General features: G+C 36.5%; 1 protein-coding gene across 1 annotated transcript; it reads left to right on the forward strand.

Moving 5' to 3' along the window:
- DENND6A (DENN domain containing 6A) lies at window positions 1–27,907 on the forward strand. The gene is made up of 20 exons (XM_070936955.1): window positions 1–344; window positions 2,686–2,724; window positions 2,802–2,844; window positions 7,036–7,148; window positions 8,452–8,532; window positions 9,597–9,702; window positions 10,004–10,083; window positions 10,742–10,804; window positions 13,172–13,227; window positions 14,303–14,425; window positions 16,380–16,475; window positions 19,219–19,313; window positions 20,029–20,094; window positions 20,183–20,247; window positions 21,078–21,167; window positions 21,800–21,853; window positions 21,940–22,049; window positions 23,064–23,166; window positions 23,424–23,498; window positions 25,167–27,907. The coding sequence occupies exons 1-20, from the start codon at window positions 156–158 to the stop codon at window positions 25,290–25,292; spliced, it is 1,773 nt and encodes a 590-aa protein (XP_070793056.1). The 5' UTR covers window positions 1–155; the 3' UTR covers window positions 25,293–27,907.
- Window positions 27,908–27,926: the final 19 nt, after the last annotated feature.

The following is a 27,926-nucleotide window of genomic DNA, read 5'->3' on the forward strand; positions in this document are numbered from 1 at the left end:
GACGTGCGTCATGCGGTCTTTCTTCCTCCGGAGTCGGGGCTAAGGAAGCGACACCGCTGCGTCTTAAATTGAGGGCGAGAGGAGCTCGGCCGGTTGTAGTAAGAGACTACTGCGGCGGCGGCGGCGGCGCGGCCGGTGCAACCCTGCCGAGCGCCATGTCGCTGCAGAAGCCGGCCGAGGGCGGAAGCGGAGGATTGGCGGATTCCCCGGGGGCGGAGGAAGCCGAAGACGGCTCGCCCAGTCCGTCCTTGCCGCCGCCGGTGTTGCCCTGGGACCGCTTCTCGGCCTGGCTGCACTGCGTGTGCGTGGTAGGCTTTGATCTGGAGCTCGGCCAAGCTGTGGAGGTGGGTGACGCGCTGCGCCGCTCCGCTCCACCCGGCGACGGGCTAAGTCGGGTATGCCGCCCGCCCAAGCCCGACCTCGGGCGAGGCAGGACGTCCTGCTCGGCGGAGAAGCGGCGCTTCCTTCGCCGGCTTCCTACGCGAAGGTCGCCCGGGGAAGAAAGAAGCCTTTTCTAAGCCTTGTGCTTTTATTAGATGCGGACCGCTGAGACGGCGCCGAACGGTGTTTGGTGCGTTGCAGAGGCCAGGCATCCCGAAAGCGAGGAGAGGCTCTTTCTTTTTCTCTTTTGATGTGCACCAAACAATTAGCGCAACGATTCCGCAGCGTTTTTTTCCAATCTGCAGTACTGAAAATAGCAGCCAAGGGGCCACCACCACTTCGTGTGGAGTTAAGCGGGAAGGGAGGGGAAAAAAAGCTTGCCGTTGAATGATAACGAACCCTTCTGTCTGGAGTCGCAGGTCTTTTGATACAAGCGGTGTTTTTATGAAAAATAAACATATATTTCGGGGGTGGGTGAGAGGAACCTCCTTTCAAATAGATTTGCCTGTTGGTTTCATTTCTCCCCTTCTAAAGAACTCTAGGTTGCTTATGGCAATTTAGGTAATGATTTATTGATATTGATATTGGGGTTTTTTTGGTCCAAATGTGTTCAGAATGGCTGTAATTTTTAGAGACATCCCTGAAAAATATAGGAACCTGGCATGAACAATTCCATATGTTGCATTTCATTGCTGATGGTTATTATTTCACAATTAAGGCTTGCTTAGCCTTCCAGATATGAAGATATGTTTATGTTTAAATTCCCAGGACAAGCAGTGCAATCACAGGGGCAGCAGTTTGCAGGTCTTGCTTTTCTTCTGTACATGACTGCATATAGTGCCTTGGAGCCTTCATAGTACCATACGTTAAGGATAAGAATAGCCAATGAAGAATGGAACAGAGTTAGACAGAAAAATAGAAGATAATCTGGGATTTGAATGAATATGCGGTTGCAAATGAATTGCCTAGAAGCCACATTGAAAGTATAATGTTCCGTATGCTGCTACTTGTATTAAGCTAATATTTGTGATTTATACTGGGTAGGTTTTGTATTTCAAATGGGAATAATTGAACATGTGGCAAGAGTTAAATATGAATCAGCTTTAATCAGGCCAGTTAATTTCCATACTTAATTTACTAAGCATGAGTTTGTTCTGGACTGGCCTAGCTGGAAATAAAACTACGGTTTTTGTTATTGAAAAGGAATAGGGATAAAGGGTAATTTTATTCAATGCAGCATAGTGTTGCATTGTCATTTAGACTGACATTTAATATATCATTAAATTTACCTTTCTTATTTGCCCTGGTCTCTACTTATGAAATGTCCCCATAGATCTATGTTACAAATTGAAAATACACTGTATCACTTTTGTAGTATAGTGGTGTTTCCTAACCTGATACCCTTCAAAGATTTCAATTGCTATAATTTTCAACCACTCAGTAAATAGATTAGTTAGCCCCATTTTTATTTGTTTTGTATAAACAAATCCCAACCCACTATTACAGTAAGTATTAGCTCTGAGAGCTGTTTGATGAAAAAGGACTTGTGACATGTATTTGCTAAATAGATTTTAAGTTTGAGTTTAATGAAATTATAAGCATCTTGTGATTACAAGTCACAATCTCATAACAGCCTTTTTTTTTCAACAGCATTCATTAACCCAGTTTTGGGGCATTAAGTAGCCTAGGACTCAAGTTGGTGAGCTTTTGGATTTGATGAGCAGATTTGGAATTTCCCATACATATAATAAGTTCCAGAAGTCTAATCGGTTAAATTGATCTAGCCATTCCCCTAATCCTTTTAATTTCCCCAGCTTGCTTTTGCTTTTCTTTAGGACAGGATGGCTCAAAAAGAGCACTTCTCCACCTTGCCCCCCCCCATTAAAAAAAACTTTTTGAAGCCTAAATAAAAGGCATTTTTATAAATCAAAAGAATGCTATAAATTTAATATAAAAAGCATGGCAGTTTCTCACTTTTTTTCAAATACTATAATAATTAAGGTGAAGTATTAATCTGTGTTAGGAAGCCAGTGAAAATAGGTTATAAAATCTGTTAAGCATCCCAAGTCTTTATTTGACATTATTGTTGGAACTGCTTGGGGAAATATTAATTTGGAAAAGTCTTATTGGATGCATTTGGTGTTGAATATGTAGTATCTTTGAATTAGGAATATAGATTAGCAGTTGTGTGCTACTTTTTGGTAATAACCAGGGCCCAGTCATATTGATACCTGGTCCTGTGTACTATGTGATAAATTAATAGAATACCTTCTTTTTTCAACTGATGAAAATTCTCGTTTACAGGTTATATATCCACAGCATTCAAAACTGACAGATAAAGAGGTGAGTAAAACCATTAAGAAGACATTTATAAAATATATTTTCCCCTCCAAAATGTAACTTTTATTTTTCTCCCCTAGAAAACCAATATTTGCTATTTGTCTTTCCCAGATTCCAATTCAGGTAATCGGATATGTATGTTACTTACATATATATTTGTATAAAATATTTCTGTTTAGCTAGAACTGTGCAATAACTATTTTTTTTTTATTTTATCTTCATTTCACAGTTTTATGAAGTGACGTATGAGTGATAGGAAGTACCCTTTTATCTGAGTGTTTCACAGACAGTCAAAATCTAGGAAGCTGCTGTGTAGGTGGTGTAATTGGATGCCAGAATTATGTAAAATATTTGGAAGAGTGTTTTCTCCACAACTGTTTGTAGTATTCAGAAGGCTGCATTTCTTAAAAGTTCAGGGAAGCCTTTTCCAGCAGAAGTGTCTTCTGCATATGCACATGTCTGCCCTGAAGACCTGGAAATGCTGAGTTTCTAAGAAATGTGGCATCCTCAATACTCCCAGCAGGAAATTTTGACAAATACTTTGCTTGCTCCAGAAACTTCCTCTCAATGCATCACAAAGTCCTCTGATATTCATGATAGGCTTAAGGCATACATTGTACTAAGCCATAAAGTGATTTGATTTTTTGTAATATTGCATATTATGAGAAGCCATCTAGGTTGTAAACTATGACCTAGCGTGTTGTGCAAATCCAGCCAGCTTTAATCTAGTCAATAATTGTGGTTAAGCAAACCATAACTTCACATTGAGTGTAAACTCAACCGTACCAATGCAGAGTTGCAAAAAGAAGCATCCAGACGAGGATCAATAATATCAAAATGGTGGGGACAGTGTGGCCATCAAAGCCTTGCCCCTTCTTAATGTATTTCATGTGTGCCACATGTCAAAAGGGGTGGGGCTTCAACTGCACTTTTGCACCTGTCATTTTTATTTCATTGATACCTCCCCTCCAATACATATACTGCAAATGTCCTAGACACAAAGATTGCATGTACAATCCTGTGTGTACTTATTCAGAAGCAAGTCCCATTGAAATTGATGAGATCTGTTCCTAAATAATGTGCACAGTATAGTACTGGAAACTTCTTATGTCCATTCAATAAAATAATTTCAGTTTGCACTGAGTAAGAGTTTTGCAGATATCTTAATGATTAGAAATCACTTAGCAATAGCTTAAAATTGCATGCTTGTAGTGCACGTGAAAAACAATTCTTGAAGTATTTGTAGTGGTTGAACCTGGAATTTTACATGAGGAATTGTACTTGACGGCTCTAACTGATTACAGATTTTAACTGTGAGATGATTCAATATTTTATATGATAAATTTCTTAATTTTCATTTTAGAAATTTTATATATATTCAAACTATGTAGAGCTTGTTTGGCTGCTTGAACTATCTTAAGATGACTATACTGTTTTGAAGGCAACACATAACGTTACAAATTATAATTACGAATGTGGGCATCCATAGGAAACAAATGGGAAGAAGCAAATTACATGTTTGTAATCACTCAAATGCTGTGAGTCATCAGAACAGGCACCTGTGTCATTTTGGCAAAATCATAGTTAACTGTGGATACCAGTGGCTAAGAATATTTTACAATATTCAAAAAGATTCAGATTAATCCCTAGCCTAGAGCAGTAGTTTAAATTGGGACCTATGCATAAGGCTACATAGGTTACTTAAATAAATCTGTTTATAAATTACTGACTGTATTAAAATGTTTTTAAATAAATGTTTGAATGAATTTGAATGATAATGATTTAATGAAGTTTCAAGAATATTTCATCAAATTATATAAGTCCCCACTGGCTTCTCATCTTACTTTACTGAGGTCAGTGATGGCTAACCTTTTTGCCATCGTGTGCCAGGAGTGGGGGGAGTTGCACTCGTACGTGCCCACATCCATAATTCACCGCCCCACACTCCCCCCGCTCCTGGAACAGCAGACCCGTTTTTCTCTCTCCTCAGCCTCCAGAGCCTTTCTTGGAGTCTGGGGAGGGCGAAAACGACCTTCCCCATCCCCCTGGAGGCCCTCCAGAGGCCAAAAATGGCCCATTTTTTCAGAAGTTTTCGGAAGTTGGCAAACAGGCCATTTCTGGCCTCCGGGAGGAGGGGAGGCCTCCCCAAACTCCTAGATTGGTTCTGGAGGTTGGGAGAGAGAAAAACAGGCCTTCCCCACCCCCACCCCCCCGAGGTCCTCTGGAGGCAGGAAACAGCCTGTTTCCCTGCTTCTGGTGGGCCCATGGAGCTGAGCTTGCGTGCCACCTGTGGCATGTGTGCCATAGGTTCGCCATCACAGACCTAGGTATTAATGAAGAGAATTTAAATTATTTAAATTATTTCCTCCTTGGGATTTCATTTTTAAAATGATTATTTCTGTTAAGAATAAAATTTGTTTATTAACTTTATATGCCACCCGTCTCATTATCTTAAGATTTCTTTTATTAACAGTTTTAGTGAAATGTATTTTTGGGGGATCAGCTTGATGCTAAAGAAAAGGCCTGTTATTACCTTATGGTTTTTAATTTATATGATTAGAATTTTACACAAATAGGTGATTCTTAAATACTGAAATCTGTGCAGCCATCAATCGTGTAAACTTTTTGCAGTGTGAATCTTGATAACTATGAATTTACATCATGAGTATTTGGGTGGAATATATTCATTTTTCTTGACGCTTTTAGAATTCTTAAAAAATACCTTGATATTTTTTGAAACTTCCATTTGGTGAAGTGTGTATGGATTTCCAGTTTCATCTGATTTGATATGAAGTTGAAATCACATTAAAGTTAAAATGATGCTTCCTACAAAGTGCTGCCCTGAAATATTTTGATGTAAAGCTTGAATCTGCAATGATTTTAATTGGCAACTCAAATTCAGTAGCTGTTACAGGGTCTTCTTAAGTCATTTAGGCAGAAGGAGATGAACAGTCATATAGTACCACATCAATAGTAGACAGGACAATATGGAAAAATAGTCAGAATTAGACTGGTGGCACTGATTACTGTCTTTTAGGCATTAAAATGAGGATAATTTGCTCTCTTTCCACCAGTTTACTTGGGTCTTCTTTAGATGCTAACTAACTCCAACAGGGCAGAAAAAGGGAACTCTTTATAGAAAACCAAAGGGGTGTGAAGTGATCACAGCCTGAAGGTACATACCTGTATTCTCTTTGTAGCAGGGGTATCCACAGAGTGTTTTCTTTAATGTGGGTTTATTTATTTATTATATTTCTATACCGCCCTTCTCCCGAAGGACTCAGGGCAGTGTACAGCCATGATAAAATAATACCAACACAAAAATTAAAAACAATTTAAAATAATTTAAAGCATTGGCCGTATTTAAAACCCCTAGCTAAAACCCCTTTAAAACCATTAAAACCCACTTAAGTTAATTCATTTGGTCCGGCCGGCTTGCTGAAACAATAAAGTCTTCAGCGCACGACGGAAGATGTGGAGGTCGGGGATCCTCATTATGTCCAGAGGCAGCTCATTCCATAAGGCAGGAGCCCCCACAGAGAAGGCTCTCCCCCTGGGGGTCACCAGCTGACATTGTTTGGCCGACGGCACCCTGAGGAGACCCTCTCTGTGGGAGCGTATCGGGTGGTGGGAGGCATGCGGTGTCAGAAGGCAGTCCTGTAAGTATCCCGGTCCTAAGCCATGGAGTGCTTTGAAGATGGTGACTAGCACCTTGAAACGCACCCGGAAGACCACTGGGAGCCAGTGCAGCTTGTGCAAGAGAGGTGTTACATGGGAGTGACAGGTCACCCCCCATAACCATTTGCGCGGCCGCTTTCTGGACCAGTTGGAGCCTCCGGGTGCTCCTCAAGGGGAGCCCCATGTAGAGAGCATTACAATAGTCCAGACAGGAAGTGACAAGGGCGTGAGTGACCGTGCACCTAAAAACAGGCAAAGCTTTGATGACACCAGACTTTCTTTTACTATAATCGGTGAACACCCCTTATTAGCAGAGAAAAAGGGGTATAATCTGCAGCAACCATAGTATTTGTGTTTATTCAACAAGACAGGACAGCATCATACTTGGACTTTGTCAAGTAGAGAGTCTACTAGGAGAAAACACCACTGTCTGCTTCTTCAGCCTTTCTCCAATGTAAATATTGTAGGTTTGATTTCTATGCATGGAGTTACTTAGAACTGTGCTTGGCATTTAAGGAGTATTTTTAAAAATTAATATTTGTTAGAAGCACCTGCTAGTTACATATACTCTTTTTAAAATATTATCAACTCAGTATAGTCCTTTGCTGTTTTTGTCCTCTTTCCCTTTTGGCTTAGGTTGCCTTGGAAACACACAATTTTGTTTTAGGTTTCGGCAGTCTTCTAGCAGAAAGCTTTCGTGGCATTATTTACTGGATCAGTTGGACAGAGATCTACCAATTTACTTGAAGGTTGGGAAAGTAGGATGTTTTATCTTGTCCAGGCATGATAGTGTCTTTCTAATTCTAATTATTGTGATGGTATTTAATGGTAGAATTAAATTTGTTCCTGATAAGACATTGCTTGGTATACTGCTGCATTGTCCTGTATCATGGGGCCAATAATTTTCAAAACTTTTAATGATGAACATATTAATTATCCTTTCTGCTGAAATACTAATAATTAAAACAGCTTTAATAGTGTCTACAATTCGAGGTTTTTTTGGGGGGGGCTGATTATAATGCTGTTATATTCAGCTGTTTTAGATTTCAGGGATTCCTTTGTCCCTGAACTTTGCTGAGGATTCTGGGAATTATTGATCTCCAGTTGATCTCGGGACATACCCAAGCCTTTCAGGGACTAGCAAATTGTAATGGATAAAAGTTCAAAACACTTCTGTTTACTATTTAATAGCTACACGTTAAAATTTTAGTGCAGTACAGTATTCTTCAACATTACATACAATTATGTAATTTACAATTATGTAAAAGTGATAAAGACTTGTGGTCCAAAAATGCCTATAGTGCAAATTAAATTGAGAGGGTGGGGGGGAGAGAAGCATTGCTTTTCCTTCATGCAGATTTATCATAAGTGACATATTGTCACAGATTGTAGATAATCTATGTTTCTCTTCTGTAAACATCAAAAATGTTGAAAAGTATATAAAATACAAGTACCTCTTAATTTTTAACCAGTTGCTTAGGAATTATTCCGATTTATAATGGATCTCCCCTAAAGATATTATAGCCCAGTTCCAAAGTTCCTAGAACTATTTTGGCACTTGACAACTGGCCTGCATTTTTGGCCATTTGTAGTGTCCCATGGTTCTGTGACTACAATTTACAATGCTCAAAGCTGGTGTATACTTCCAGTTTTCAGTAAAATGCCCTGTAGCTAACAATGAGTTTGCTTAACAACCACAGCATTCACTTAAATACCATGGATTCATTTAATAACCATGGCAATTCACTTAATGACTACTGAAAAAAGTAATATGCAGGCTTCATTATGGTCATAGGCCTATATAGGCTCTTTGTGTAGGGAATATTGTATAATTATAGAAATGTTTGCTCCTGTAGGCTCTTAATTTTCATAGGCATGAACTAGATATGTTTGATGAAATGTTTATAGTGACATCATGTCTGAAAATGTAGCTAAATATCCTGAATATTAATCCTGTGATTTTAATAAAAGTTTCTTAAAGAACACCTGCTAAGTATACAGCATTACTCAGAAAGTATTCAGTGTTTTGGAATGTTTTCTTTTTCTTTACAGAGGGATCCTGCGTATTTTTATGGTTATGTGTATTTTAGACAAGTACAAGACAAGACATTAAAGCGAGGTTACTTTCAAAAGGTAATTTAGTTTTAGCTGAATTGTTCATGGTTGTCTTCTAAATATACTTAAGACAAAAAAAATAAGCTACATTTAAATCAGTGGAAAATATTGCCTATAATATGTCTAAGATTGAGGAGTGAATATTCACTCCTCAATTATAAACACATTACCTTGGCTAATCTGAAAATCCAGAATACATAAATCACAGTGCCATCTGCAGTATATATTTGGGTCATAGCCAATGAAATTAGGTATCTGTAAACAAAATAAGTGATAACTTGTTTGGTGTAAAGAGTTAGACTAGAAACTGGGAGACCATGAGTTCTAGTCCTGCTTAGGCACAAAGCCATCTGGGTGATCTTGGGTCAATCCACCTCTCTCAACTCTGAGAAACGGGCAAGGACAAAGCAATTCTGAAATATTGTCAGAAGAACTGTAAGGATACTGATTCAAAGGCATTCAAAAACACAACAAACCGATTACCTTACCTTATCCATTGTCCTGTTCTACATTTGTCATTATTTTCATATATGAAACTGACTATCAAAAAATGCACGGACATTAGCTGAGATGGCTGCAGTTCATGGTTCCCCAAATTAAATAAGGAATATTTTTAAATGTATTTGTTTAAAAAATAGTTGAGCGCTTGTGAGATCAACTAATTTTAATGTTCCTACCTGAATCACATTGGAAAATGTTGATCTAATTACTGCAGCTTATAAAGTCTGCTTGTGAATATACACCCCCCCCCCCCAAGTAAATATATACAGGTAGTCCTCAGGTTATGTCCATTCATTCAGCAACTGTTCGAAATTACGATTGCAGTGAATGAGGGAGACTTATGACTGGTCTTCAGAGTTTCAGCCATTGTAGTGTATCCAAAGTCACATAATTATGATCTGATCACTCAGCTTGTGACTACAATATCATAGTGAGCCACAGTCAGAATCACAGTTTCTGACATTTCCTGTTGGCTTCCCACAAGCAAAATAACTGAATTTACTGAGGTTTAATATGATACTTAATATAAATTATAGTGGTTTTGGAAGAACTAATTATGAATTATTTTGCTTCTCTTATAGTCTTTAGTTCTGATTAGCAAGCTGCCTTATATCCACTTATTTAACACTGTTCTTGGACAAATTGCCCCCGAATATTTTGAGAAAAATGAACCTTTCTTGGAAGCAGGTTGGTAATATTGATCATTTTGTGATATTGTATTTTTTTTAAAATGTTAATTATAAAATTTCACCAGTCTATAATTTGTGAATAGTGGAAGAACACTGATTTTTACTTCAAAATTGCTGTCTCTGACATAATTGTGAGGATGCTGTTGCCAGTTTGTCAGCTGATCCAGATCATCTGATAACTATCAGATAAACCTGAATAAATTCAATTCAGTAGATAAATCTTTTTATTCACAAATGTTAGGGAGCACTGTTAATAAAGTCTTCTATATACAAATCTGATTACTTCTCCTTTGCTTTAGCTTGTTGTGATATTGATCGATGGCCACTGCCAGTCCCAGGAAAAACACTCTATTTGCCCATTATGGGCATTGTAATTAAGGTAATTTTAAATTTATTCCATTCTTGTTTGTTGCTTGAATTCAGCCAACTATATCTGTTTTTGTATATAATATGTTTATTATGTATAATAGTATCATCTAAAAAAAAAGTCTTGGTCCTATAAATATATATTTATTTCATATTTGCACAAGTAAGTGAGGAAAAGAGTGCCTAAAGGAGAACTTGGTATAGGTAAAATCCTAAAGAAAAAGTGTTTCTAAATATTGTTTTCAATTTAGACCTGTCATTTAAAAAGGTGCATTTGTTTGCCTCTGGAGGACATATGGGGCCTTTTAATTGAGCATTGTATTTAATTGGTTACTGTGGGAGAGATGTAAGCATGCATCTAATTTCTTAATGAGCTCTGCAGTGGTTATTCAGTTGATCTTTGTTTGAGACTTTGATGAAGTTAGTTAAGCAGAACATTTACCCCTCTTCAACAACTTCAACAGCTGTTTTAATTGGTATTGCTAGATTTTGATTTTTAATTGACTCACACACACATGCACACATACAGAGGGAACTGTTTAGAACTGTATATTTTTACAGGGGTAAATCTAGCAAAATATTGCTTTCTTGAACAATGTCTCAAGGCTCAAAGCTAATTAAAGTTAACATTTGCAGTGAGTGAAGAATACATATGATTTTTTTTCTCTAAGGTGCGGATTCCTACCTGTCATGACAAGCCTGGAACTACTCAAGTATTACAGTTGACACATCAGGTAGTTTACTAGCAAAATAATATTCCCTCAACACAAAGATCTAACTTCAAACACTTCATTTCCTAGCATTTTAGTTGGGAGTTCTGGAGTATATTTTTTTAAAGTAAACTAGTAAAATTATAATAGAAAATGAAAACTTATCTTTTTGGGTGGCGATAAATGAGATAATGCAACTTATTATAATATTTGCCAAAACAAGTTTCTCTGTCAACAATGAGTCTTGGAAGCTGAAGAAAGGAAGCATTTCAGATTCTGCAAACATAAGCTATTCAGCTTCTATGGGAAACGAAGGAGGAAAGAGTTGGCTATTAAGAACTGTGAGTGGATCCTACTCTGCAAATATTTCACATTTTAAAAGCCATGTAATAGAATTTAGATAATTTAAATATTGAGGGAATTTTATCATTCTAGAGCAGGGCTGTCCAACTCCCAGCCCATGGGCCGGAGTGGTAACACGCTCGCCTCATCCACGCCCGTTTAGCAAAGGGGGGAAAAGTCCTGATACGTCACGTGACGATGTGAGTTTGACATCCCTGTTCTAGAGAATACTTCCATTTTTATGCATCTTGCTGATGTCATTTATTTTCAGCCCATCCCTTTAAAATCAACTTTCTGCCTTTTAAGGAAAAAAAAATGTGGCGGGCCCTCTTATTTCTTCAGTCTGCTGCACATTGTTTTCCTGATCTCTTTTGCCTGAAAGGAGTGAGAAAAAAATTGTGATGTCTTTAGAACAATTCATAATCCTGCATAATTCTGTGACCTAGAAGGTGAACAAAGCTGCTTCTAAGCCCGATTAACAGAAGAGGAGGTTCTGGTTAAACAGATAATACTGTTAAGAGGATGGGCGTGGAGGTGAAAACTCTCGTTTCCTTTCCTCTCCTCCTCTCTCCTCTGATAGATCAAGAAGGGCCTAGCTTAGAGAAGAGAAACATTCTCTTTAAAAGCTATGCAATTTCAAAAAAGGAGCTTGCTGGACTGGCAGGAGGGGTAGGGCTGGTTTTCAAAGTATTAGAAGATGGAAAAGTTAAAGAGGATGAAAAGAGACAAAAATAAAAATACAAAAAACAAGCCCAAAGATGCTGTGGCAGCCAGCAGAATGTGAAAGCCTGTTTTGGGGGGAAGGGGAGGGGGGAAGGCTGGAGAGGAAATTCTAGAGACAGTTGCCTGCAGAAGACTCGGGCCGATGGGTAGGAGAAGAAGAGTCCAATTGGGTGATGCCAGGAGGAGCCCAAGTGGAGTAAATTCCTTGGAGGCCACAGCACAAAAAGTTGAAGCCTTAGATGACTTAAGCTAGAAAAACAAGGAGAATTGGTTAGTTTTCCCTTCACAATCTCCCCCCTTCTATTTGAAATGGTAAAATAGAGGGGATCCAGGAGGCGACCTTGAAGGCTGGGCTGATTGAAGTGCAGCTGCAGTCTTATCAGAGTCAACAGCCAACCATACCTGCAGAAAACAAGCAAAGCAGCAGTAGGAGGAGGCAGCAAAGTATAATTGAGTGCAGGAGTGAAGGAAGGTCAAGAAAAGATACGGAGAAAGGCCTTGGGTGCAGCAGAAGCCAGGAAATGTGGCTGGAGTAGCAGCAACCAGTATTATCTGCTACAGCATCAAGGGGCAAGAAAGGATTGAAGCAGACTTAATCAAAGGGATCAAGATAACCTACAGATGTAGGATAGGACAGTGACAGGTAGCTTTCTTTTTTAATAAAAACAATATGACAATGTATGTATTGATTGTTTAATCAGGACACTTCATTAATAGGACTTAGAGTAAATTTTTGATCAGGATATTGCAAGATTACAAATGGCTATAAAGGGCTCTCAAACCTTCTTTTCATGGAATCAAGGAGATGGGGGGGGGGTATTCTTGTCCAAATTCTTTCCCATTGCAGAAATCCTCATATTCTGAATAAAGGGCTTTCCGATATATTCTTGAAAGCCTCCAATGATGGAGCACCCACAACTTCAAGAGGCAGGCTATTTGATTGCTTAATAGCTCTCACAATTGGGAAATTCCTTAGTATAAGTTTGGATCTCCCGCAGTAAAAGTTCCACCTGTTGCTTCTTGTCCAATCTTCATTGTAGCAAGCTCAGATTTGCCCATCTCAGATGTGTATTGTATCTGGGCGAAAACGACTTGAAAGGTGAGTTAAGAAGATAATAAGCATATTGTTATTTTTATTAGTTGTTTAAATTCTATAGTGTAAACTGCCCAGAGTAATTTTGCAACTGGTGTACAAGTAGGGAAATAAAAAAGTAGGGAATCTAGTGAAGGCACTCTTACAAATTTATGTGATAATCTAATTATTTTAAAAAAATCATTGTTTATTTTGCTACTCTAATCAAAAGCTTTTTGTCTTTTTTTTTTTAGGCAGATTCACAAATCTCCATTGCTTTGCCATCTGTCTATGAAGTAGATCTCTTTAGGTAAAGATTAAAAAGCATCTTGATTTGATTTCTTGAAGTTCACACATTACATCAAAGAGTTTCAGGAACTGAAAGCATGAATTGATTAATTAGCAAAGAGACACTGAGATAAGATATCCTATGAAACACATGTTTTAAATTTATGTTACATGCATCTTTGTGTAATGTGTAGATGTTTATGTGCTTTTACAAGAACAAATCCTGTCATTTTCCTGCATTTTTGGCTCTTCTGTTAGCACTACCTATTTGGGCAGTAAAAGCAGATAGCTATTTCCTTGTCTTTAACTGTGAAGAGACATCATTTTCATTATAATCACCACTGAAAAACTTAAAATTAAATAAACTTTAATCTTGCTTCTAATAGCAATGAGAAAGCATGAGTCTTACCCACTCTTTGGATTAGTAAGGATTAAAGTTTTTCCACCATGTGTGGTAGAGGTGGGGACAAAATTGGCAGGAGGGACGTATACCATGTCCATTTGTGCATCTGCTTAAAGTTCTTGAGTCCCGTCCAAGAAAATTGCCTGTCCTTGGTTGATGCACATTATAATCATTAACTTTAACATACTGTTACTTGAATTTGGTCAGATTTCTTTTTGTGTGAAATGAGCCTACAGGTGGTTAGAGAGGAACTCTATCCACTAATTAGGAAAGCAATTCCTGTTGCAGGTTTTCTTTTCTCCCTTTATGCAAATTGTTATACTGTATTTCGGAAAGGGTCCAGATATGTTTGCAGTAAAAGAAGTCAGAAAGTCATTTCTTGAGAATTTAACATTCTATGTGATTTCCCATTGTGAATGCTGCAATATGAGTGAATTCAGCTTTGATCTTGTCCTGATAGCTGGTTAAAAGTAGGAACCTGGTAACTGTATGGTTTGAACCAGAAGTTCAAATCCCACTTTATCTGCAGAGCTTTTCTACTTCTATGTTTTCCAAGAAGTTTTAATAATTATTCTGCCTTAAGAGTTTTGAGTGTGCAAGCCAAGATTACATTTCAATTGCAAATTTTGGTTCTGCTGTCTCTGCTCTAAGTAGGGCAAGGAAAAAAATATTTACTTTTGTGAATCTGTTTCAGATGTTTCTTGCCGGTGTTCTTTCACATCCAGATGCTGTGGGAACTAGTGTTGTTAGGGGAACCATTAGTTGTCATGGCACCATCACCATCAGAATCTTCAGAAACTGTCTTGGCGCTTGTGAGGTAAACATATGGAGTACTTTAAAAAACTATATGATGGGGCTCTTGGAGTGAATCACAGAATGGAAAGGTTGTAGTGGGATAAAAGCCTTTATGTTTTTATTAAAAAATTAAAAATTACCTAGACATCATAATATTTATTAAGCACTAAGAAATGTAATTAATAAAAAATTAATAAAATTTCTTTAAAAAGAAAAAAGAAAAACTTGGATTGGATGCCAGAAGCCATAAAACTGGTTGCTTTTTCATGATTTATCACGGTGGATAAGCCCAGTTAGCAATACTTTATTCCACAAACAACAATTAAACAGATCATCTCTTAATGTGATATGTCCCTAAATGTATAGGTAATTTTAGGAGCTGCAGAGGGATTGGTGAGGGTTCCAGATTAACCAGCTGAGTAATTAATGTGTTGATACTTTTTTAAAAAAATATTGAAATTAAATACTAACAGATGTTATTTATTTATTTATTTATTTATTTATTTATTTATTTATTTATTTATTAGTTCGATTTACATTCCGCCCTTCTCCGGAGACTCAGGGCGTAACTAGGCAATTGTGAGACGGACAGGAGATTTTACTTGAATGTAACAGGTCACCATGACTGTTTTCTTTATGTTATGCATCAAAGCAGCCTGATTTCCCCTCCCCCTCCCCCTGTTCATACAGATGTACATTTTTCCTGCATTGAATCATCACAGTGTTTTTGTCAGGCAGTTTTCTTGACTTTTTACTTCACGTATTATTAGAACTCTATACATCCCACAGTGCTTTACAAGACTCTTTTGAGTGGTTTACAATGTCAGCGTATTGTTCCCAATAATTTGGGTCTTGTTTTACTGACGTTGGAAGGATGGAAGACTGAGCCAACCTTGAGCGGGCCAAGATCAAACTCCTGACAGTGGGCAGAGTTAGCTTGCAATACTGCATTCTAAACACTGCACCACAACGGCTCCTTTAACCAATGGTGATGCATTTGTTCAGGATTTCAATTATACTTTTGCCCTTGCAAATTTCAGTTATACTTCTAGCCTTGTCAACTTTTGTCTCTTGGTTTTGCATCCCTCTCTTGTCCCCTCTTCCGCACTTTGAGTTAACATTCAGTAGCTATTCAGAGGAGGGGGTGGTTAGTCTATTCTCCAAAAGAACCTGAAGGCAGGACAAGAAGCAATGGTTGGAAACAAGGAGAGAAGCAACCTAGAACTAAGGAGAAATTTCATGACAGTTAAAACAATTGGTGGAATGACTTGCCTCCAGATTTTTTGGTGCTCCAACTGGAAGTTTTTAAGAAGAAATTGGATAACCATTTGTCTGAAATGGTAAAGGGTTTCCTGCTTGAGCAGAGGTTGGACTAGAAACCTCCAACTCTGTTATTCTGTTACTCTGCTATATTATGTTCAGCCCTCCTTGAACTTTCTCTTAAGAGAGCTACCCTTTTTGTTTTTGTTCTTGTTTCTTGCAAACCATGGAATTCCTTCCAGCCTATTAAATTTAGTTTTTCTACATATAGAACTGTTTTGCTTTTAAGATTTTGACTTGGAAACTAGGATTTGAAAAACTATTTTGATAGTCAAATACAACATCCTGTTTAGTGCAAGAAGCCACATTAAAGGAACCCTGACTGATGGTTCTTCAATGTCTGTTTGAATATATATCCAGCAAAAGGAAACACAGCACTCCCTCAGTAATAGTTTCCAACACCATATGGCTGATCCTGTTTACTGTTAACAAGAGGTAGTGTGCAAAATGTTTTGAATCTTGGTGATTTCACATTTGAAATGAAGTGTTTTAAATTCAAAACATTTGGCAGACTCTTGTAAAATAGCATTAGCTGTTCAGGAAAATATGTATTGAAAGACAGTAGAAAATTGCTACAACTTGGAAATTTTTATTGAGATTCGCTAGCAAATATGTAATAAGCTGAAACTTTTATCTCCTATATGTTCATTTCACAGCTGTATCTCACCTTTGAAGTACTACAGTGATTTTAGACCTTATTTTACAATACATGACAGTGAATTCAAAGACTATACCACTCGTACACAGACCCCGTAAGTAAATGTATGGTTACGTCATATAGGTTGTTTGTTAGAGTAATTTTTCTGATATAATTTTGGCTTGACATAGGGCCTTATGCCTATCTACTCAAAATTGTCTCTCTGAGTTTGGTGGTGGAATATTGATTGAAAAGATTAGGAACCTTTAAAGAGGAAGTTTTAACAGAGGAATGTATTATTCAGTTTGACTATCCATAATTAATTGAATTTCAATTGAGAATTGGAAAAAAGAAAATCTGGTGCTTATTTAGTAAATTTTCTGTAGAATATTATTTAAAAATGTATTGGGAATCATTAAATATCCAAATATGGAAAACATATTTCTGAGCAAGTTATTTTTAGAAATTAAATTGTGTTGTGCTTAACCACCCTCACAGAAACAAAACAATGCTTGGAATGTTGATGACCCCATTAAACAAAAGTAAAAGATGAAGCAACTTGTGGCTTAGCATATACTGCTATTTCAAACCGAGCTGACATCTCTCTATGAACATTTTGTTTTGGGGTCTACACTTCTATGTGTTCTAGGAGCATTTCCAGTTGTCACATCTGTGGAGCTTTCCACTACACATACATTCAAAGGATTATTCTGCTTGTGTGTGAATTTACTAGGACTGTTGATTGAAATACTTGATAAATTGAGAGGGGATGAAATCATGTCTAAACTGTTTATAATGAACTAAAGTTAAGCCCATCAAAATATAAAGTAATGTTTGTTTTAAAAGGTGCCCCAGAATTCCCTGTATTATTAAGCAACACGAGAGGATTCTTGAGTCTGATTAATTTAGCACTGAATCTCTTACTCTTTTTCATTTTTAGTCTCCCCTGCCCCGACTGGTATAGTTTGCATTTATTCCCAGTTGTTACATTGATACTGTGCTTTTTTCTGGGTATTGAAAAAGCATTGCAGCAGATTTATGATTAGTAATTTGATTCTTGGGATTTTGTTGAGATATTACCATTAGTGTTTTAATTCAACATGCAAGGAGCACTGACCAGCCCCAACTGTCTCCTAATCTATTGGTAAAATAAATACCACAAGGAGCCTTCAAATGAACGCAGAAGTTTCCTTGTGAATTGGAATCATCCACTCCAGAATTCCAGTTCAGAAGAAAGAAATCATCCATAGAGTTGATGGAAGCGATTGGCTTTAAGCATGAGACCAGTTTTTTACTTACATCATCAATCTAATTTATGGAGGGTGAGGAGGCTGGCTCACCACTCCTTACATGTTGGATCAACACTTAAAGATAACATATCATGCAATATTACTGGTTTACTGAATTCCAGTTCAGCAGGTTGATATATGCATTTCATTTATCTTGTTTTAAAATTAAATTGGTGAAAATTTAGCCAAGTAAATGATTTTATTGAGTACGATAAGTTACTACATTGGTTTTCCCTTTTGTGATGATACAGGTTTAGTTTAGTTGCTTTTATCATAGTTCTTTGTTAAAAGTCACTTTAGCTTGCATTATTTGACTTAGATTTTCTACATTTTTAAAATAATTCCCATTTCTTTTTATTTCCAATCTCATTTGCCCTTTTGCTTTACAATTGTTTGGGTTTTATAATGATGGCTACATTTGTCTGATGTTAGCATCAGTTTCTAGATATATATGCATGGTTAACTAAACAATTAGATCTGCAAAACCTAAGTTTATAACCAGCAAGCTCTTCCAGCTGAGCATAAACCATCATGCATCAGATCTAGGTCATGGAATGTACTGGGATATGGCAGGCTCTCACTTGGGATTCAGTCACGAGGAAAGAGTCTGAGCATGGAAACTGGATCTTCAAGATCTTGTGAGGGCAACTAATTCTCTGGGGATCTGTTATATTCCTCAGCTTTAATGGGGACAGCATTTGCTTAAACTGTGAACCATAATGTCCCCAGGCAGAAAAGAGCAGAACTAAGTTGGGTAATAATAAACAATACGAATTTATCATTTCTGTTGAGGATTAGAGGCAGAAAAGGACACACATTCTTTTCAGTTTGGGGGTAGGGAATAAAGGAAAAGGTTGGGGTTCCTTTGTTTTCTTGTGTGCTGCTTGTGCATTTTCAGCAAAGGAAAGGGGCACTCATATCTGTGCCTTCCCAATCCATTGTGGTTTATAAGCTATTAGATGTGGCTTGGTGTGTAGTATGAGTTCAAACCATTGTATCAGATTTGACAGTCTGATTAAGCAAATCATGGCTTTGGACAGTGTTTATCCACTATTCATGTTTACGAGGGCTTTCAACCTCCAGCACCTGCTACCAATTCTGCCCCTCCCCCTTTTCTGTTCAAATTTCAGCTAACAAAATTGGTTCAGGAAGCTGTCACTGTTTTGAGGAGTAAAGCTCTGGCAGAGCCCCTTTATGAGAGATTTATGAATATGAACATGTCTCACTAAGAGAAACATAAATAGTTTTTTTTTTCCAACTCTGTTCATAACTCCCCAGATTGGCTTCAAAAAGCAGCATGTGGGAAGCACAGCAAGTTGGAGGGGAATTTGCAAAATTACAGTCCTTTATGTGAACAACAGCTTCTGTCATTGGCATTGAACTGAAATTCTTTAATATGAATATACAAAGTGAGCCCTTTTGTTTGGACAAGGGCTGCACTGGATCTGAACTTAATGTAAAATATGCTGCATATTTTCTATTTATGTGTTTCCTAACATGCCTTCCTCTCTGGGGCTTATCAAGTTTCCACCTCTTACTGGTCTCATTTAAGCACCTTGTGTATTACAGGCCTTCTGTCATATTAGGAGTGACAAATCCATTTTTTGCTAAAACATTGCAGCATTGGCCACACATCATTCGAATAGGAGATATCAAGGTCTCAGGTAAAGTGTTTAAATTGATTGGTGATGTGTTTTGAGATGTACAGAAAGTTCAACCTATGTTCTTCTTTCCGTTGTGGTTAAATGTTGATGAAATATGTGTGGTACACGCATGGCAGCTGTACTTTGTATGGGTCACTGCATTTTGTTATCAACTGCAGTTTCTTGCTATTTTTTAAGAGCAGCGCAATATAAAGCATGTTTCCTTGTCAAGGTGTTGGATAACAGCAGTTAAATCCAACTGATGTGTTGCATGTACAAAGTTTGATCATGCTGATAGCATCACCATCTTGCCTGTTTATCCATAGTATGAAAGCTGATGTGGGCTAACATGGTTGGCCCTCTCAAAAGATCTACCAAAATAGTGAATTCCTTCAGGTCATCCTTCCACCCCAAGTCAGGGCTGCTTCTTCTTTTTATCTATCTTGGGGAGCGGGATGGTTAACATTTGTGCATAGAAATTTTTATCAGGGAAGATTTTCAGCAACCTGATCATTCAAAAAGAGTTGGAAGCAGTTATTATCTTTTTTATTCCCCTCTCCTCCCTTGTGGGTGCTGGAATCAGATCGCCTTGTTTGGAAGGTCACATATTTCTGCCATCATTAACTAAAATGGAAAGATTTTTAGCATACAAAACTACTTTTAAGAAAATGAGCACCCTGGAACATTAAGATACTAGTATTATATTAAAAGATGCCCTGTTTATGCAATTTGGCAGGTGAAGTTCCAAAGCAAGTTAAAGTAAAAAAACTGAAGAATTTAAAAACCTTGGATTCCAAACCAGGTAATATATTTTTTTCACATTATAAATTTCCAGTTTGGAGTCTATGTGGGACAATCCCAGAGATAAATTTAGTGTTTTTCCTTCCTAGGTGTTTATACATCATACAAATCATACTTAAACAAAGATGAAGAAATCATAAAACAATTACAAAAGGTACTATTTCAAACGTGAAGTATTAGTAGTAATTGATACTGGACAGAGACATTGCTTATCTACTTTGTTTTCTCCCTTCTTTTTCTTTTGAACAAAAAATGTTCTATTTTCACATATTCCCTAATTGGGGTTTGCCCTCCTGTAAATTCCTGATTTTGTACAAAACAGGCCATGTCCCTTTGTTATTTGGGTTGTTGCCTTGGTTGGTATTTATATGCTGGTGAGGTACTCAGGAACTGAGTTGTGGCCTTAAAGCTGCAACAACCTTTCAACTAATTGTCGCCTTAGCGCACCTGCTGCAAGATACCTATAATAAAAACATTTTAACTGTCCCTTCCCTGTGGCTGGCTACTTGGCAGAGAAAGAAGAGGGTGCAGAAAGTTTTTTTAAAGTAATGTCAAAGAAAGAGTCATCATTCTTGTCTGTATTCTGGTCCACACATTACTTACTTCAGCTTCTAATCTACCTTGCAATCCCCAACAGATTATTTCTATAGGAATCTGACCCTCAACAATATCAGCATCACAGTGTTTTCCATTATTCACATATTTGTGCTCTATTGTCGTGTTGCACACAGGGCAAGAGTTGGATTTTACGATTTTGGACCAAAGTCTTGAACCTCAATGGGCCACATTTTATCCTTGTCTTATGTTAAAGATTTATAGCATGGTTTAATTTGTGGCTTTAAATAATTTCTCAGAAATTCTGGAATACATTCTCTCCCCCCATTATATTGTATAACATTATCAATATAAACATTGTATGTTAACAGTTGCTTATTCATTTCAGTAGAGTGTATCTGCAGTGAGCATAATTGCTTTTTTTTTCAGGGAGTACAACAGAAGCGTCCTGCAGAAGCCCAAAACATAATCCTTCGTCGTTATTTCTTGGAATTGACTCAAAGCTTCATTATTCCCCTAGTAAGTGGACGTAAATGAGAAACCCATTTGTTTCTCAGTGGGAACTGTATTTTTCATCATTTATTTGTAGGACTAGAATGAAGACAGTTTAAACAGTAGACATTTTTTCTAAAAAAAGAGATAATTGTACAAAACCTGTTTAATAATAAATAAATCATAGTCCAGGGTGCAGCCAATGATTATGGTAAATTTCTTTTTAGTTGTGTAAATTCTTTTAAAGGCATCCGAATCTGAATAAAAAACACATTTAGCAATATGTTCTTTTGGATCTTTCTTGTGCTTCAAGATAACTTTAAACAAAGCTATTTTTTTCTTATTTTGTACTATGTCCATCTCATAGTTTATTTTAGGATTTCAAAATTCTAAGAATTTTCTCAAGAGTAAAAAGTACTAGATCTTGTACTTATATATGTAGTACTGTGCATATACATATTTTGAAGTTGGGCAAGGCTGCACTTCAAAATCTGGTTTTTCATAGAATAGATGCTAGAATTAGCATGATGCCAATTTTACATCTTTTATTTCAAAACAGCTCTTCCCACTTTTTTGAATCAAATAAAATACAATTTTAGATTTGACTAATACCTGCCTTTCTGTACGGTATCTTATTTTTACATCTTGTTTTTGCTCAGGAACGATACGTAGCAAGTTTAATGCCTCTACAAAAAAGCATATCACCTTGGAAGGTGAGAATATTTTTAGAAGCTAAGAATTTATTCTGAATACACTCACAATCTATGCCCTGTTAGCTTATAGTTGTGTCTTCTCATAGAGTCCTCCACAGTTGAAGCCATTCAGCAAAGAGGAGTTTATGAAAACTCTTGAGAAAACGGGGCCTCAGCTTACCTCTCGGTTAAAGGGAGACTGGATAGGCTTGTACAGGTAATTTTGTTGTACTAAAAAGCCTTAGCAGGATACTCATTGTGTTCCAGTAGGCTGGATACAGCTACATTAAATTTTGTTTGTTTATCAAATGTATATAGCCATATATCTCACAAAAATTACTCTGGGCAGTGTACAATAAAGCAGTTAAAACATACTTAAAACAAGAATTAAACAAAAATATGAATAACATTGCAGGAAAATGAACCAGCATCCTACACACAATGAACCATCTCATTACATTTGCCCTTTCTTGCTTATGAAATGCATACTTTTTAAAAATCTATTTTGCTAATGCCAAAATGTGTTTTGGAGGCTATTACTACTAAAGTATTAGAATGTGTTCTGATGCTTCCTAACTAATCACGCTAAGAGTATACCAGCGCAAAATGTAATATGCCATTCTTTCCAGTTGCTAACTAAGTCAAATATTGCCCTTTATCCACAGCCCCTTATAAGACAAGCTGTAACTGTTTCATAGTTTGGGAATGGAGTATGTAGATGAAGGATAGATAGGAAATTCATGACTCACCTGCTGTTTAAAAACAGATTTCCCAATATTATGTTAAACAGTGCATCTGCATCTATATATCATTCATTCTTGAAACATCTTCAGATAATAGTTTCATGTGCATTTCACAGTATTTTGGTTTATGGGATAATTCTTTGGAAGTTTCTTCCACTTTCAAAATGTTATAGTATGTCTTCAAAGCAATATAACACTGAAGTTCACAAGAATCCGTCCATTCTTCCTCTGGCAGTTTATATTGCAAGTAATAAACCAATATTTGTTACCTAACACTAACCCTAATTACTAGTCACTGTCGTGAGATATAGTAGACACATATTACACGAGGGTTCTATGTCAGCATACAAATGTAATCAATTCAAAATTATATCTTATGTTCACATTGGATACATTTCAATTGGAAATAAATCTGGATAAGAAGGTAGATATTTGCTTTGATTGCAGAATATTTATGTAGTGACACAAATTTTCCCTTTGTCTTATAGGCATTTTCTGAAATCTTACAATTTTGATGGTTGGTTCCGGACACGGCGGAAAGAAATGACACGGAAGCTGGAGGCACTGCATTTGGAAGCATTGTGTAATGAGGTTAGATCAGTGTCCTTACATCAAGATTTTTCTCACCTATCCATTGTATTAAGTGCAAAACAGTGTTTATACACTACTTGAAAATCCAGTTGAAAAATGTGCATATCAAATTAAAATAACAAATGCTGAAGATAGTTTCCAGCCGCTGATCACTAATAGTTTAGTTGTTTCAGAATTGGTTTGCTTTTTTTTGTATCTTGCTTGATGTAATATTTATGGATATAATTAATTTTCAGGCACATTTTTTCTTTTTCTAGGACTTGCTTTTCTGGAGTCAGAAACATACTGAAGTGGAAACAGTAGATCTAGTCTTAAAATTAAAAGCTAAATTGGTATGTAGATTTCCCCCCCAAAACATTCGTTATGCCTTTGCTAATGTTTATATGCTGTCCTTCTTTTTAATTATTCCAGCTGACACATAAATTGTCAGAATGATTCAAGGAAACCATATTGTATATCTGTCCATTCTTCTATCCATGCAAAGGACTTTTGATGACCCATAACCAAGGTTCCCAATTCCTTCTAACTAGCATTGTTACTCCCCTGTCGATAGTTTTTCTTCCTGGCATCTTTGTGGAATATGTTTACTGCAGTTTCACATGAACATACCAGTTGCTCTAATTTCTTAGACTGAGAAATAGGCAACTGTTTTTAGACCAATGGACATTTATGAAATTTTGAGCTCAAAAAAACCCCATTCACCCATTTTACTAGAAGGTTTCTTGTTAATGTGCAGCACGGTAGCTTCCCATTTTTTTAAAATTAATATTATTAATTAAACAAAATTCAGCTAGAGAATGAGGAGTTGGCTGGGTTAATTTTAACATCCCATTTAAACATCCCCCAGACTTGCCTGTCCTCCTTGCAGAGTATAAAAGTATAGTGCTTTTTATTTTCATTACTACCAAATATGTATTGATGCGATTTTTTAAAAAAATGCTTATCAGAAGCTATTTGTTCATAGCTCCATCTGCTGGTCAAATGCAGTTGAAGGGAAAATCTATTTTCCATTTAATGTAAAACTAAGTTTACTTCCATGAAGTGGAAAATATTGATTGAAAATCTGTCAAAATGAATTAGTAAAGATACTCTATATCATCGGTCCAAATCTTTGAATATAGTTCTCCATATAGTGACTTGACAGTAGCATTCCAGTTTCAGACAAATACCTTTCCTAACTGAAATATTAGAAATCTTTTTTTTTATGTAAGCATTTTTATTGAGTTATAGAGTATTATAAAATACAAAATACAAAAATAAATAGAAGAGCAGTGAGTGGGGAAGGGGGAAGGGAAGTGAGGAAAGATGGGGGGGAAGAAGCATTGACTTCTGATTCTTAAGTAAAATAAGGCATTAATATCAAATCACAACTTTTTGCTTTTCCATAATAATTAAACAAGCCATTTCTATAGAGATCTATCAGTCTAATCTGTAAAACCCAAAGTCAGAGTTTCTTTCTTTTCCACATTGAGCACGAAGTTCAGAAGCAGTCTCCATGTGGAAACAAAAGTACTTATGTTCTTTTATTTAATCAAAGTAGTCAGTTTTGCCATTTCAGCCAACTCCATCAAATTCTGCAACCATTCTTCCATGGTAGGAATCGAAGTGTCCTTCCATTTTTGTGCGTACAATAGTCTTGCTGCTGTCAACATATATGGTAACAAAGTTCTAAATTTTTTCTACAGTTCTTTTTCCATTAGACCCAAAAGGAAAAGTTCTGGTTTCCTTTTTATCTCCATTTTCAAAATGTTTTGTATTAAAATATCAATCATGCTCCAATTTTTTTTGCCTGATCACTTGTCCACCATAGATGATAAAAAGTCCCTTCTCTGCTTTTACCCTTCTAACATTCATTTGACATATTATTTGAAATATTAGAAATTTTGAGCCTTTGATCTTTTATTTTACTATTGAACTTTGCCTTTTAGAAATAGATAAGATATTAGATGTAGCAGTGATAACATAGTAAAATATTTTAATTTGCATTTTTATAATTATAGACTGATGGAGAAAACTTACCTGTGAAAGCTGGAACTATCGAAAAGTTAAAGAAGCACATTGATTCAATTATACTTGCACAGCCGGAGGATTTACAGGGTATTTTGACCAAAACTGGTTCTGTGTGACTAGTGAATACCGCCATATTTAACATATCACACATTTCAAAGGCTTAAAGAAGAGACTTGGAGAACTGCAATCATGAAAAATATCTTGTTATGGAAACACATGAATCAATACTTTTAAAAAGCCTTTTAAAGCAGACTTTAAAACATAGAAGAATGATGGTGTCAATTATGTGTAAAATTAAGTGCTCTTATTGAAGTATTTTAGAATTGGATGTGCAATGCTGGCGTTGCAGAGCTGCTTCAGCTGGTGGTGCTTTGCCCGATTTATTCCACTCAGGGGAAGCAATATTCCTGCTGGTTTGGAACACTGCCCACTTCAAAATGATAGCTTATATTCTCCAGTGGGTATTTTCTTATTTTATCTCCTAATAAAATCTCAAATTGCTGCCTAATCTTGACAGCTCTTCTCAGACATCACATTTCTGTTTGCCAAGCTATGGTTCAGTATTTCGGAGCACCCTGTGGCCTTGTACAGGCCTCACACTCTTCTACTTATCTTTTGAGATCCTTGCATTAATTGTAGTCAGATAAAATATCCTGTTCAAATTATAGGCTATGAGAGGTCTGAACTGAGATTGGACCCCCTTCAGATCCTGTTTTTAGTCCTCAATTTGGAAGGCACTTGATTCCAGCAGTCCCAGTTTATCTGGCTTACATTCTCTAGCAAATTATGTTATTAATTAATGTGTGGATGAGGAGAGTTCATGGGAAAAAGAGGACAAGGAAAAAAGATGTGCCTCTAGTCACATCTGCTTTGTGACACCTGAATCAAGCTAATTGTCATGTTCAGTGCATAACAGTACATTACTTCTTTGATCACAGAACTAATTCTAGATGTTAATTAGCTAAAACTATAACATAATTAAATGCTTTTTCTTAAAACAACTTTCTTTTAGAAACCTATGAAAACACTGTCATTAGTTTATCTCCCCTTATCTCCCCTCAATTTTTGTAGATTTCAGTGGGTATTTCTCACTAAAGGCCTTTTTAATTAGACCTTTACAGCGGTAGGCCTTACTGTAATATTAGCATTCATTTTCAAAATGTAAGTAATTAGAAAGCTATATACAATGATCAGCTGCCTCTCTTTACTTCAAACATCGCAAATCACTTTCTTGGGGAACCTTTGAAACAGTCCTTACCTCCCATCTCTAGATATTATTCAAATGAGCCAAAGTTCATATAAAAGAAGCAGTCACACAGCCTTCATGTTTATTCATTCTACATGTTCTATGTAAAATACCACACATATCAAATCAGTATGTAAATAAACATTACAATACTTTTAAGAATATACACACATCAGGCTATAGAAATCATTACACACCAAATGGGCTACTCTACTGGGGGGAAATTGTTTCCTTATGTGAAATATATGTTAGTGGTCCCTTCTGACATTTCTTAGTGTAAAGAGAGGTTCCTCAAAGGCGGCCTACTGTTTTATGTGAATTCACATGACACATTAACTGTAAGGGTGACTAGTGAGCATGCTCTTGCTGCCATATTACTTTCTTCCCCCTCTGGTGTACTGTACTGAATCAGGCAAATCCTACTCAACTAACCATTGTGGATGAATGAAAACCAGACTTTGTCCCTGTAGCCTCTAGGTTATACACTGGTTTCTGAAAATCCAAAATGACAGTCACTTTAGGCAATAAAACGCAGTAAGTTGCCAGCTTCAGAAAAAAAACCATATGCAACAGGGAAGTAACACAGCAAAATACTAGTGTTCATTAACATAAATAATTTGCACATCATGTAAGTACAGGTACTGTTTTGGATTAAACAATCCCCAGATTCTATGCAGTTTTGTGCATATGCAGTTGATCCAGAAGGATAGACTATAGATGTAGTTTTCCCATGTTGGACTGGACTAACAGTTATTCCAAATTATGTCTGCTGCATAGCTACTGAAAGAACACTAATTTGCATTAAATTACTGTCTCTTCCAGTGTTGTAAAACTTCTAAGGTCTTTCGCTATTATATTATACTAATTTAACTTACAGTTCTTGAAAGAGGTTATGCAAATCACATCTGTCTGTACTCAAGTTCACACAATGAGCCATTTTTCACAGGCAATAAATAATTGCTAATGTATAACTTTTTTGTTCAAACAAGCATTTTATAATGTATGTGAAATAGGACTTGGAGGTTTTCTTCCAAGAATGTTAAAACTGTTCTTCTGTGTCCAAAATTATATGTACGTATGTACATTCATAACACAGAGATTTCATAACTATTGCTTTCACTGAATATTCATTTTGAGTAAGATTAACATGTAGGCCTTTTGTAGAGAATTGCCTCTGAATGACATTTTGTACCATTATTTAAGAGACCTTAGATTTAGTTCCAAACTACCCTCTGTATTTTTAAGAAAATGTATTTTAATATTCATTTATATGAATTCCAAATCAAGATGAAATTGAATTGTAAAAAGCTGACTTCTGCAATTATGCCACTATTGCATTATTGTCTCACACATTCTTTTTGCACATTTTAAATAATGGCCACTAAATCTTCATTAACTGAAGCATTACATAGTACATTTGAACTAGCTACATTAGCTTATTTTCCAAGTGTATTTTTAAATGAAATAAATACCATTTTACAGAAACTTTCTACGTTTATTCAGT

This window comes from Pituophis catenifer, unplaced genomic scaffold, assembly GCF_029215685.1.
Source record: "Pituophis catenifer annectens isolate HBS135680 unplaced genomic scaffold, rPitCat1.0.hap2 SCAF_2, whole genome shotgun sequence".
Classification (NCBI taxonomy): domain Eukaryota; kingdom Metazoa; phylum Chordata; class Lepidosauria; order Squamata; family Colubridae; genus Pituophis; species Pituophis catenifer.

Excerpts from the sequence above, each read along its gene's own strand:
- DENND6A (XM_070936955.1), top strand. The coding sequence starts at position 156 with ATGTCGCTGCAGAAGCCGGCCGAGGGCGGAAGCGGAGGATTGGCGGAT. Across the intron at positions 2,725-2,801 it reads CAAAACTGACAGATAAAGAG|AAAACCAATATTTGCTATTT; the intron begins GTGAGTAAAACC and ends TTTCTCCCCTAG. Across the intron at positions 19,314-20,028 it reads AGGAGATATCAAGGTCTCAG|GTGAAGTTCCAAAGCAAGTT; the intron begins GTAAAGTGTTTA and ends GCAATTTGGCAG.